Source organism: Leptodactylus fuscus, chromosome 1, assembly GCF_031893055.1.
Source record: "Leptodactylus fuscus isolate aLepFus1 chromosome 1, aLepFus1.hap2, whole genome shotgun sequence".
Taxonomy (NCBI): Eukaryota; Metazoa; Chordata; class Amphibia; order Anura; family Leptodactylidae; genus Leptodactylus; species Leptodactylus fuscus.
The window spans coordinates 104,503,201-104,517,765 of NC_134265.1; the positions used below are offsets into that span (position 1 = coordinate 104,503,201).

A 14,565-nucleotide genomic window follows, 5' to 3' on the forward strand; every position below is an offset into this window, starting at 1 on the left:
ATGAGAGCCGTACACGCCGGCATTACGGCAGACTGCCGAACACTTCCCATTCACTTCAATGGGAGCGCTCGTAACAGCGGCGTTTACGAGCGCTCCCATTTAAGTGAATGGGAAGTGTTCGGCAGTCTGCCGTAATGCCAGCGTGTACGGCTCTCATACACGCCCGGCGTTACGTAGTCTGAATGCACCCTTACTCTCATCCTTTATTCTTTGTGTTGCAATGAGCAGTGTCCCGTTTCGTCGGCATTCGTACAATTGCAGATGCCCAGCTGCCGTTTAGGGCTTACTGCTTGCACAGTAACTTCTTTTAGAAGTGTCCATCAGGTATAAAACAGGACATGGGGTCCAAGGATTTGTGTCGGATTTTCACTTGAACCCTTCCAAAGAACCAAGATGAAAACTTCAATGTGAACATTACTGTTTGGAGTTGTATACATTTTGACTCTCCCATTTTGATTTTTATTTTGTAAGAAGTTTTCTTTTCTAAAGAAGTATATTGTGTCTGTGTGAGTTTTTGTGTTTCTGCTTGCCTCAATTACTGTTGTTTATGCCATAGTTCATTAGTATCAATGTATTGATGACCTATCCTTAGGGGTAGGTAGTCAATGTCAGATCGGTGGGGGTACGACTCTTGGCAAACATCACTTATTGAAAGGGCCATTTTTTTTTGGCATTAGTTTGGTCAGTTTTTTGTATCAGTATTTACAAGTCATATCCAGCTGTGAAAACTACACAGACAGGCTATAATGGAGAGATTTGTTCCCTTCCATGTTTGGGCGTACAAGTACTGATGCAAAGTATTGCCATCTGAAAGTGACCTTAGCCATAGGCTGGCTTGGTCAGGTTTTGGTGCTCTAGATAAAAAAAAATCTGGCCAGTGAGGCTAAGGCCCCACATAATGGGTTGCAGCAAAAAAGCGCTGTGGGAAAAACCTTTGCAGTAACACATTGCATTTTTTTTCTGCAGTGCTTTTTACAAAAAGTCCAGTATTCCTCTACAGACTTTCTGCTTTATTTATACCTATAGGGAGACCACTGGCATTTCTCTAGGTATAATTGACATTCTGCAATTTCCAGAAACTGAACATTTTTGGAAATTGCAGCATTTCTACTCCACATGTTTTTACAATGTGTGGATGGGATTTTATTTGAAAAAAATTACTGGTTGCTGGTAGAAACCATAACACACCACTGATATACCACTAAAATTGAAGGTGCTGAGATACAGTATCACACGTAACCAATTGACAGGCGTGGTGCTGGTTTTGAAGGACAAGAGCCATATCCATGATCTATTTCTAATTCGAAGTCTTTGGACTTCATAGACTTTAGTAGGATGGAAAAACTTATCCAGCTATTCTTCAACTTGCTTACAGTCGCATATCAGGGCTTGCAGTCTGTACTACACTTTCATGGTACTATTCGCGGACCCTGCACAGATCAGCTGTTACAGAAGAATTCCGGTCCTGGACTCTGCAGGAGGATGTGCAGCTCTTCTTCTTCACCAAGTAATAAGGAGTGGTGCTACAATTTCCTGCAACCACTGCTCTGTAGTAGATGGGGCTGCTTCACCACTCCCATTAGTTAATTATTGTGAGGATAGGTCATCCGTATGAAAATTTGATTCGGGCCGAAAAACCCCTTCACTTCTGCCAGGCAGAGATAGGAGCATGTGGTACAGTCTGCCCATTATGTCCATTCATCCAATACTCTGCTTCTGGGTTCTGCTGCAGGGGCCTGGAATATAAAGAAACCGATGTGGGTGTCCACCCCAAAATCCTGATCATTTTCTGCCTGTTTGAAATGACCTATAGCATGGCTAGGGCTAGCACTGTATACTATTTTTGAAGTGCCCCCCACCTGCAGTGTCCCATGGCCACACTCCAGTCACCTTTTTACTGCTGTAGGTGTTATGACAATCCCTTGCAGGATATGTTCACGCTGAGTTTTTTGACAAGTGTTTTCCCCAATATAATATTATTTTGACATTTTCTTTATAGCATTTTTAATCCTAAGGAGATTTATGGGTCACTGATTCACCAGGTAACAGTGGGACTTGAGTGTCAGGGCTTGTCTGCGGTGCACTGAATACTCTCCAGAATCCATAAATCTCTAGGCCATTCATGTGAGCATAAAAAATAGGCACATGTCCATTTTTAACAGACTGTGAACATCATCTGTCAGTAAATACAATGTCCTTTTTTGTTCGCTGTTTTTCATTGCCAAATGATCGCTGTTAAAAAAAAAAAAAATATATATATATATATATATAGATAGATAGATAGATAGATAGATAGATCGGTCAGTGTTGGGTTCACAAACTGACCGTTTCATCGTTTTTTAAATAAATATCGGTGTGCACATGTGCGCTCTTTTCACTGTAGTTGTGGGTGGCCGCCTCAAAGTAGTTTCACCAGCTTTCCTTCCAATTTTATTTTCTTCTGAACTGATCCCTGCCATGAATACTGTGTAATGTAGAGCTACGGCTGCTCAGGCGATATTGGAACGTTTCCTGGCTGACATGCCGCACAATGTGCATGTGGTCCCTGTGGCTGGTGCTGATGTAGCTGATGCAGCCTATAGGAAGCCCCGCTCCTCCGCTGCTGTCGTCAGCTGTTACGAAGCATGGATCCTAGCCGCCTTCTCTAGCCCACTGGCCGCTATCTACACTTGTCACAGCTCAGCTGATGCCTTTGTCTGCGTAGGGATGTCCTGCGCATGCGTAAATGATCCGTGCCGCCTGTCCTATCCAGGCCTCCGTAGAGCGCTCTGTTGTCAGTAGCAAGCGGCGCCCGGTGTAGCTACTGATGGCGGAGACAGGTGAGTGTGTTTACCTGAGCAGAGAGCGGACTATTGAGGCCTAGTAGCGGCGCCTGGTCCGCCAGACTTGGCTGCTGTCCCTGGTGCTGGGCCTATCACTGAACGCAGGCCTGCCCCTTCACGTAGCTGCGGGCTTGCACCGCCCCCTCCCGGCCCTACTGCCTGCTGTCAGCCCGAGCCTGGAGCTGTCACCTGCGCCAGTAGGAGGATGCTGCTGTGGCCTGATGGTGCCCGTTACTCGGCAGCATCCCGGCCCGGTGGTTGTGCTCGTTACCCGGCTGACTGATATGCCAGTCTCAGTGTGTAGTAGCCTTGTCTGTACCTGCTGGTACCAGGCCATGCTACCTGTCCTTATAACACATAGGAAGGTGTCTGTGGTGGGATAAGGGCTGGTGTCAAAGGGTTACAATTCTGGAATTGAGAGGTCTCCAATGAAGAATGAGACCCCTTCAGGTCTATCTATAGGCAGTAATAGGTGGGCACACTCCATACTATAGGTGACTGTGCCCCTCTGCATAGACATGACACTCCACCACCTTAGTATAATGCAGCCTGTGCCATGCTGAGGAGATTGCCTGACCTCAAACTTGTTCTTAGGTGTCAAGTAATGTTGGCAGGGGCGTAACTTGAGGGGTTCCAAGTGATAGTGGTGCTTGACTGCTTTCCACAAGTGACTTGTCCTGCTGCCGATGGGGAAACACTGAGTCAGGTCTGGAGGTTAATAACGCTGACCGTTGGGTCAGTATTGGTTTTTATGTATTAGTCTGTGACAAGTTGGTGAAGCCTTCAGTTTGTCTGCCCCATATATGTTTTTAATGAATGTCACTGGACAGTTTACTATATTCTAGAACATGTATAAGAGTAAAGTGGAGTCAGTGGGAGCACAAACACCCAATAAATGGTCCCCAATCTCCCCTGTGTGACATGTAAATAAGATCACATACTCTGCACCTTCTGTTGCTCAGACACATCCAGTGGGAGTTACCTGGTAGGATCTGCTGTACCCGTTGCCTTCTATGTGCTTTAAAACAGGGGTGACAGGTGCTCTTAAAGGTCCCCTCTCGTAATACACACTATGATTGTCATTTTAATGCCTGCAAACCCCACGACTGACACCAATATCCTGGTGTGTCATGTCACTGGAGTAATTCTGTGTATTCTATTCTTCTTTTGTGATACCCATTTCACAGCATCTTGTGACAACTGTTGCATAAACTTTTTTGCTCTCAGAGTTCTGGTTGTCACCTATGGATCTAATATCCAGAACAAAACTGCTAACTGAAGTATACCCAATAAGGCAAATCAGGATGAGTAACTGCCATATACTTCTGTGTTTCTACTATTTGGAGAAAGCTCTCTGCAGGAGGCTGCCATCTGATATCCTTTATCATCTCTACTGTGACATTAGTTTCTATATTAAGGAGACATTGGGTATAGGCTAACAAAAGCTCCCATAGTAACCAGTGGAAGTCCAGTTATAAAATGAAGGTGTGGTTAGTCCAATAGCTCCAGTCTTGTGCTGCTTTGTAAAATAATATATCCATTTGCCGAAGAATCTAGGTTCCAGCCATGAAGACATTAGAGGTTTTCCCAGAAATGGAACCATATTTATATTTGCAGATACTTCCAAGATAAACATTTTTGAAAATATAAATAATTTAAAATTCTGCAAAGTTTTAAAGATATTCTCTTACCATTTTAGTGATGACAGTCTTTGGCTTTGATTTGTTGCCATTGGATATGACCATGAATGCAGGAACTTTCTATGGTCTGGAACTTGTTAGAAACCCGGCTATGATTTATTGTGGGCTGGTTATCAGGCAGGAACACTACATACATGAGCAGACAACCCGCAGAAATGTTTAACTCGTTCCTCCAGTTCTGAACAACTTTTCATAAATGAATAGAACGTTTGAATAGGAGAAAGAGGAGATCTGCTTCCTTCTCCACTTATGAAGCTGTTCTCCTGCTCCTTGTCTTTATTCTGATTGTTTACATTATATCCATCTGCATATTCAGCCTCACACAGAGCTCTATGTAGAACAGAGGGATGGAGTAGGATTCTCCAGACGGCTTCTTGATTTCTTGCCTAAGGCCCCGTTCCCACGGAGTTACGCGCCGCTCATTCTGACACATAAACACGTGTCAGAGTGAGCGCTTCAAAACAGAATCCCATTGACTTCAATGGGTTCCGTCTTACGCACGCTATAAATTGAAACCAATGGGAGGCTTTTTAACCCATTGATTTCAATGTGTTACGCGCGTTAAATGGAACCCATTGAAGTCAATGGGATTCTGTTTTGAAGCGCTCACTCTGACACGTGTTTACGTGTCAGAATGAGTGGCTCGTTACTCTGTGGGAACGGGGCCTAACTCTGTGTACTTTAAAGGGGTTGTCTGGGATAACTAGAAATCCCTGCAGTAATCTAAACACTCTCCCCCCATCTACTTTCTAAATAACATAATTAATAAAAAAAATGTATAGTTTCCCATATCCCTGGGGCAGTCATGTGATAATTTTTTTTTTTTTCCGGAAAATCCCTTTAGGGCTAGTTCACATGGGGGGCGGATTTTGGCACCGAGAGTGACGCAGCAAGCCGCATCACTCTTGGGTCAAAACCCGCCTGCCACAACTGTCGCGGTTGCAGCTTCCCCTCCGGAGTCGGCTCAAATGAATGGGCAGACTCTAGAGGTTGCTGCCGGCAGGAAGGACACCGCGGCTCACTGAGCCACGGAATCTGCCTGAAGAAAGGGCAGCTCGCCTCTTTTTTCTGTGAGCGGCATACTGCCGCTCACGGAAAAAAGAAGCCTGGCGGTCAACATAGACAACCATTGTGAGGGGGCGGATTATGACGTGGATTACGCACCATAATCCGCCCCCTCTGTGCCTGTGTGAACGGGCCCTTAAGCCTCTTATCTTCAACCTAATAGAGTTAAAAGAGTAGAAAGTAACTCAACCTGAAAAGTAGAGAAGAAAACTTATTTCCTTAGTTAGATATATTACAATGTTTCATATAGTAACCCGTACTGCTCATTTATTAAAAGTTGTTTATAACAGTACACTTTAACTTTTAATTGTCAGCAAATTAAAATGTCTGACATGACGTGAAAAAAAGTATCTGAAAAGACTTCCTAATAAATACCAGGTCCTATGGATACACTGGAGAGGCACCTCTCGCTAAATTGTTCTTGCTGCAGGGGGATTGAAAAATTCTGTAAAAGGGTTTCTTTTCTGATTCTGATGGTTGTCATGTGCTTCTGTAAGCTAGTGTCATGCGCAGTCAAATGACCATGCTCCTGGTGTTTATCTCCTGCTTAGTGGATATCTCGGATTCTGAACATATGGTTATTTTCCCTCTCCTGTATGTATATCATGTCACACATAACATACCTCATACCTCCACTACTGCTGGCTCTCCCTCCCTGTCTTTGACAAGATCATGTTTCACATTCCAGGCAGCAAATAGAGACAACAGGATGTACTTACAACACTATCACAGAAAACTGTAACAAAGTGACATGCCAGCAGTTGCAAATAAAATCAACGTCTCTGAAAGTGTAGACGCTTCATTGGGTCTATAGTTCTTCACATTGGTAATGTCACGCACAGCAAGCTATGGCAACATCGCAACAAAGGTACAGCACAGAACTGTATAAAAAAATAGAAATGACATCTACTTCTGGTTTAGTTGAGCATCGCTTGTAAACACTTCACACTCCACATGAGTTTCATGCTCCACATTCAAACAATTGTTCAGAGATTTTATATATGTGTAATCTCAGAATATCACTGTGTATTAGTTTTTTTTATATACTGCAATGTCCCTATTGTGTAAATGAAATAACTTATGTACTTTGGGTGATTTGATTCCAATCAATGAATAAATCTTTGTCTCTTCAGATTGACCAGTGACCTAAGTCTCACAAGAGTCACATAAGAGAAAGCTCTAACACCTCAATGTGATTTTTCCATATGCAAATGCTGTCTGCTGGTATCAGTTGTATTTTGTTAAGTTGCTGTTTATTCTGCACTATCATAACATTAAAGAGGACCTTTCATCAGATTGGGCACAGGCAGTTCTATATACTGCTGGAAAGCTGACAGTGCGCTGTATTCAGCACACTGCTGGCTTTCCCGATTTGTGCCCGGGGTAAAGCGCTATCGGTCCCGGTACCGTAGCGCTTTACAGTCAGAAGGGCGTTTCTGACACTTAGCCAGGGACACCCTTCTGCCCAACAGCGCCTATCACGCTGTACAGTGTGAGCGGGGAGGAAAGCCCCCTCCCCTCCTGATAATACTCATCTACGGACGAGCACTGTGAGCAGAGGGAGGGGGCGTCCTGAATTCAGCGCACTGTCAGCTTTCCAGCAGTATATAGAACTGCCTGTGCCCAATCTGATGAAAGGTCCTCTTTAAAGATTCCTTTAGAGTCAATGGCATCTGTTAGACATTGGTTTAATTTGTTGAAAACATGAAGCCTTGAAGCCAATGTGAACAGAGCTTTATTATAACCTAATAAACGGGTACTCCAAGACCTATCCTTAGCATAGGTCCTACAGTAAGCACCCGCACTGATCAATTGTTCTACACACAGTATATGGAGCCAGAAGCAGACAGCTCCATACAATATGCAGTGGCCAGTCTGTGCAATTACAGCTCAGTTCCCATTCAGATGATGTGAGGCAGGCGGCTCCATTACACGGTGACCTCCAATTTCATCTGCATGGAAACTGAGCAGTGCAATAGCACAGCCTGGCACTGCACGGTGTACTGAGTCGTATCCTTTGGATAGTTTATTAATATTAGATCTTGGATAACCTCTGCAACAATAGGATTCAGTGGCACCTGTTAACACTGCTTTACTACTCTTCAAACAAAAAAAAAAAGAAAATAATATTGGCCTGTTTCTGTTTAATTCATCAGGAAGCCTTTATTATATTTTTGACTGAAACAAGAAAACAATGCATCATGGTAACGGGCCCCCCAACACTACACGGCAGCTTCAGCGCTCCAGATCTTTCACCGGTAATGAAGGAGAGGAATCTTCAATGCAGACGAATTTGCCTCAGTCTCCTGCACCATCATTTTCACCAGCAGTCAGTTCTCCTGGACCTCAGTCACCCAGTTACCAAATACAGCAGTTAATAATGAGCCGAAATCCAGTTGCTGGTCAGAATGTGAACATTACTCTACAAAATGTGGGGCAAGTGGTAGCGGGAAACCAGCAGATAACACTGACCCCACTGCCTATTCCTAACCCAGCCTCTCCTGGGTTCCAGTTCAGTTCCCAGCCAAGGAGATTTGAACATGGTTCTCCATCCTATATTCAGGTTACGTCCCCAATGTCTCAACAGGTACAAACACAAAGTCCCACACAACCCAATGCTGTGCCAATCCAAACACTACAAGGCGTCAGAGCAGCAACTGCTGGAGCCAGTTTGGGAATGTGTAGCCAGAGTCCTACACGTGGCTTTGTGGATGCCAGTGTGCTTGTGAGGCAGATCAGCTTGAGCCCTTCAAATGGTGGTCACTTTGTTTTTCAAGAGGGATCTGGTCTTGCACAGATAACACAGGGAGCCACTGCACAGGTACAACTTCCATCTGGGGCGGCACAGGCCAGCATGAGGGAACGACGACTGTCACAGCCTCATTCACAGACTGGAGGAACTATCCATCACCTTGGTCCCCAAAGTCCTGTGGCAAGTGGAGCAAATATGCAGACACTGACCACACCAAGTCACATAACCACAACCAATCTACCACCACAGATAAGCAGTATTATACAAGGTCAGCTGATTCAGCAGCAACAGGTCCTCCATGGCCAGCAGCTTGGTAGAACCATTAGTTTCGATAGGACTTCTGGAGGAATGATAGCAGGAGTAGCAGGTGCTACATCATTTGGCATAACAACACCGCCAACTCCAACCAGTCCTTCACGAATTTCTGGTACTCAAGGACTCTCTGGTCTTCCCCTTACTCCAACAGTGAACACTGTTAAGAAACAAAGTAAGAAACTTGAGGAGATTCCACCAGCAACTGCTGAAGATGCACAGATGAGGAAACAGTGCTTGGAGCATCATCAGAAAAGCATGAAGATGCTGAAGGACAGCTTCAAAGATTATCTCATTGAGTTGTTCTTTCTACAACATTTTCAAGGAAACATGATGGATTTTTTGGCTTTCAAAAAGAAACCCTCCATGGGTCTCCAGGGTTACCTTCGACAAAATGACCTAGACCTGGAAGAGGAAGAAGAAGAAGAACAATCCGAGGTTATTAATGATGAGGTAAGATCTGACTTGTATTCCTTTGTGAGCAGTTATAAGGGATGTTGTTTGACTTCAGTCATTCCTCTTTTTGTTTGTTGCCATCTTTTTTTTCTTACATTAAAATAAGCATTGTATGCTTTATGTTGATGAATGGACCCAAGGGTAGAGCCTACTCCTAAAATCTCTTAGTACTGATGGTATGTCTAGTATGAATGACACTTCTGTATATTTAGAACATTCATGGAAATAGCTTAGCATAAGATGTCATTTTGGTATATTGTTTCCTCCTGATAACCCTGCATTATGGTTTATCAGTAATGATAACATAAACATAATGTACAGGATCAGGTTGTATTGACTGAATCAGCAATAGGACCTAGTTTTTTTCTGGAGAAATGGCCGCCTAGTTTCTAAAGTACTTATTTGTCATACAGTATCTTGGGTGGGACTTCAATTAGTGCTAGATAATATTGTCTAGATTAAAAAGGACTTCTCACCACCTTTACTGACTCCAGTTCTTTAATAGATGCTGCTCCACTGATTCTGGGAATTTCTTCTGTAGCCCCAACTTTCCAGAGCAATCAGTGTAGTTAGTTTTTTGTGCCTGATATGCTAATTTGGCTCTATATTGTCATGTGGGTTCTTTTGGGCCAAGGCAGTTGAGGGGTTGGGATTTTGAGCTCTGACATTGTCTCCCTCTGATTGGACAGTGTTAAAGAGCTTTGAATGACACCCCTTTGTCTGGTTTTGTCTGAGACTACCCACTTAATACAGTACAGAGCCTAATGTCATATTGGACACTAAGGGTGCATTCACACTGAGTAAACGCTAGCTTATTCTGAACGTAAAACACGTTCAGAATAAGCGGCGTCTAAAGCAGCTCCATTCATTTCTATGGGAGCGGGGATATGAGCGCTCCCCATAGAAATGAATGGGCTGCTTCTTTCACTCCGTGCAGTCCCATTGAAGTGAATGGGGAGTGCCGGCGTGTACGCTCCGGCATGAGCAGAGCTTGCCGTATACGCCGGCACTCCCCATTCACTTCAATGGGACTGCACGGAGTGAAAGAAGCAGACCATTCATTTCTATGGGGAGCGCTCGTATCCCCGCTCCCATAGAAATGAATGGAGCTGCTTTAGACGCCGCTTATTCTGAACGTGTTTTACGTTCAGAATAAGCTAGCGTTTACTCAGTGTGAATGCACCCTTAAACTAACTGCATTGATTGCTTAGGAATGGTAGGGACTAGAGAACAATTCCAACTGCACTGGAATCAGTGAACAACTCCTCTTAAACTATATAAAGAACAGGAGTCAGCAGAGGTGATAAAAGGTTGACTTACAGGCTGAATGTGAAAGTCTCCTTTTATACATCATGTGCTGATATAAAGGTTTTTACTTTAAGAAACCAGTATGGTTGTTCTATTTCTCTACTTATTTTATTTTTAACATTTAATGATTTTATCTTACTTTTTAGTTAATATTTTGTGTTTAAAACATGTGATCCAAAATGAGATTGGAAAAATTTTGGTACTGAGGCTACTGATCATAGGTTCACTTTAATGTACAGTAAAATTCCTTTAATCTGGCATCAATATGGGTTAATGGGTGCTGTGGAATTTTGTATTGAACTCAGAACCTTTTTCAGGCTTCCGCCACGTTACAGAAATGCAGCTTTTTTTCTTGCAGATTTTGCTGCAATTTTTTGAGCCAAAGTGGATGGAAGTATAAGCACTTCCTATATATTCCCCATTCATTTTCAAACTCTTGGATTTGGCTCAAAATGCCACAATAAAATATGCATCACAAAAATCTGTGTTTCTGCAATGTGGGGCCTCAGCCTGAAGAAGAAGAGTAATAGGAATACTCTCATCTTAGACATTTATGATGTATCCACAGGCTATTCCAATAATGACTCATAGATGTGAGTGGTTCTGGGACCCACACCTGTGTCCAGCAATGGGGACCCCTCAAAGCATAATTCTGCTTAGCGGCACAGTCGCTGTAAATATGGAGAGGTCCCAAGATACAAGCAAGTGCGCTCATCTATTTTGAGAATCCCATTGAAGTAGACTGAGAGCTACAGATGTACAGGAGTTGGGAGATCCCTGTTCTGGAACTAGGTGCTGGAGTTGTGGCTCTGTCATATACTCTTATGTCTAAGATGAGAATACCCCTTTAATAGAATTTGCTACTATAGCATTGTATCATTAGAGAAAACTTACCTCAGGGGCAACACGGTGGCTCAGTGGTTAGTACTGCAGCGCTGGAGTCCTGGGTTTGAATCCTGCCAGGAACAACATCTGCAAGGAGTTTGTATGTTCTCCCTGTGTTTGCCAGGATTTCCTACCATTCTACAAAGACATACTCATAAGGAAATATGTACATTGTGAGCCCTATATGGGGCTCACAATCTACATGAAAAAAAACCTTACATCAAGCCTTCTGCTTCTGGTCTGTGTTATGCCTGATAGTTTACAAGAGGAATTTTACTGTATTTAGTCGTTGAAAAAGTCTGTAGATTGCATTTTCCTGCCCTTTATAGATGTTGGGCATGGCAGATGATATATTTTTAGAACAAAACAGCTTACTATACTATAGGCATAGACTGCCAATATAATGTCAGTTAGATATATCTTGGTAGTCTACATTGCCATGTGTATTTGGACTATTACCTCAATGATGCATATGGGAGCTGTAGTCCTTGTATTACATTGCCATGTGTATTTGGACTATTACCTCAATGATGTATATGGGAGCTGTAGTCCTTGTATTACATTGCCATGTGTATTTGGACTATTACCTCAATGATGCATATGGGATCTGTAGTCCTTGTATTACATTGCCATGTGTATTTGGACTATTACCTCAATGATGTATATGGGAGTTGTAGTCCTTGTATTACATTGCCATGTGTATTTGGACTATTACCTCAATGATGTATATGGGATCTGTAGTCCTTGTATTACATTGCCATGTGTATTTGGACTATTACCTCAATGATGCATATGGGAGCTGTAGTCCTTGTATTACATTGCCATGTGTATTTGGACTATTACCTCAATGATGTATATGGGATCTGTAGTCCTTGTATTACATTGCCATGTGTATTTGGACTATTACCTCAATGATGCATATGGGAGCTGTAGTCCTTGTATTACATTGCCATGTGTATTTGGACTATTACCTCAATGATGTATATGGGAGCTGTAGTCCTTGTATTACATTGCCATGTGTATTTGGACTATTACCTCAATGATGTATATGGGAGTTGTAGTCCTTGTATTACATTGCCATGTGTATTTGGACTATTACCTCAATGATGCATATGGGATCTGTAGTCCTTGTATTACATTGCCATGTGTATTTGGACTATTACCTCAATGATGCATATGGGAGCTGTAGTCCTTGTATTACATTGCCATGTGTATTTGGACTATTACCTCAATGATGCATATGGGATCTGTAGTCCTTGTATTACATTGCCATGTGTATTTGGACTATTACCTCAATGATGCATATGGGATCTGTAGTCCTTGTATTACATTGCCATGTGTATTTGGACTATTACCTCAATGATGTATATGGGAGCTGTAGTCCTTGTATTACATTGCCATGTGTATTTGGACTATTACCTCAATGATGCATATGGGAGTTATAGTCCTTGTATTACATTGCCATGTGTATTTGGACTATTACCTCAATGATGCATATGGGATCTGTAGTCCTTGTATTACATTGCCATGTGTATTTGGACTATTACCTCAATGATGTATATGGGAGTTGTAGTCCTTGTATTACATTGCCATGTGTATTTGGACTATTACCTCAATGATGTATATGGGATCTGTAGTCCTTGTATTACATTGCCATGTGTATTTGGACTATTACCTCAATGATGCATATGGGAGCTGTAGTCCTTGTATTACATTGCCATGTGTATTTGGACTATTACCTCAATGATGTATATGGGAGTTGTAGTCCTTGTATTACATTGCCATGTGTATTTGGACTATTACCTCAATGATGCATATGGGATCTGTAGTCCTTGTATTACATTGCCATGTGTATTTGGACTATTACCTCAATGATGCATATGGGATCTGTAGTCCTTGTATTACATTGCCATGTGTATTTGGACTATTACCTCAATGATGCATATGGGAGCTGTAGTCCTTGTATTACATTGCCATGTGTATTTGGACTATTACCTCAATGATGCATATGGGAGCTGTAGTCCTTGTATTACATTGCCATGTGTATTTGGACTATTACCTCAATGATGCATATGGGATCTGTAGTCCTTGTATTACATTGCCATGTGTATTTGGACTATTACCTCAATGATGCATATGGGAGCTGTAGTCCTTGTATTACATTGCCATGTGTATTTGGACTATTACCTCAATGATGCATATGGGAGCTGTAGTCCTTGTATTACATTGCCATGTGTATTTGGACTATTACCTCAATGATGCATATGGGATCTGTAGTCCTTGTATTACATTGCCATGTGTATTTGGACTATTACCTCAATGATGCATATGGGATCTGTAGTCCTTGTATTACATTGCCATGTGTATTTGGACTATTACCTCAATGATGCATATGGGAGCTGTAGTCCTTGTATTACATTGCCATGTGTATTTGGACTATTACCTCAATGATGCATATGGGAGCTGTAGTCCTTGTATTACATTGCCATGTGTATTTGGACTATTACCTCAATGATGCATATGGGAGCTGTAGTCCTTGTATTACATTGCCATGTGTATTTGGACTATTACCTCAATGATGTATATGGGAGCTGTAGTCCTTGTATTACATTGCCATGTGTATTTGGACTATTACCTCAATGATGCATATGGGAGTTATAGTCCTTGTATTACATTGCCATGTGTATTTGGACTATTACCTCAACGATGTATATGGGAGTTGTAGTCCTTGTATTACATTGCCATGTGTATTTGGACTATTACCTCAATGATGTATATGGGAGCTGTAGTCCTTGTATTACATTGCCATGTGTATTTGGACTATTACCTCAATGATGCATATGGGAGTTGTAGTCCTTGTATTACATTGCCATGTGTATTTGGACTATTACCTCAATGATGTATATGGGATCTGTAGTCCTTGTATTACATTGCCATGTGTATTTGGACTATTACCTCAATGATGTATATGGGAGCTGTAGTCCTTGTATTACATTGCCATGTGTATTTGGACTATTACCTCAATGATGCATATGGGATCTGTAGTCCTTGTATTACATTGCCATGTGTATTTGGACTATTACCTCAATGATGTATATGGGAGTTGTAGTCCTTGTATTACATTGCCATGTGTATTTGGACTATTACCTCAACGATGTATATGGGAGTTATAGTCCTTGTATTACATTGCCATGTGTATTTGGACTATTACCTCAATGATGCATATGGGAGCTGTAGTCCTTGTATTACATTGCCATGTGTATTT

At 42.3% G+C, this 14,565-nt stretch overlaps 1 protein-coding gene across 3 annotated transcripts in view; it reads left to right on the forward strand.

The window, feature by feature from the left end:
- The first annotated feature begins 2,669 nt into the window (after positions 1-2,669).
- Positions 2,670-14,565, forward strand: part of LOC142203603 (E1A-binding protein p400-like) — a 102,369-nt gene continuing 90,473 nt past the window's right edge. For all 3 annotated transcript variants that reach the window (XM_075274488.1, XM_075274496.1, XM_075274502.1), the window contains exons 1-2: positions 2,670-2,819; positions 7,744-9,104. In XM_075274488.1, the coding sequence (XP_075130589.1) occupies positions 7,782-9,104 (1,323 nt within the window). In that variant the 5' untranslated portion in view covers positions 2,670-2,819; positions 7,744-7,781. The remainder of the gene's footprint in view (positions 2,820-7,743; positions 9,105-14,565) is intronic.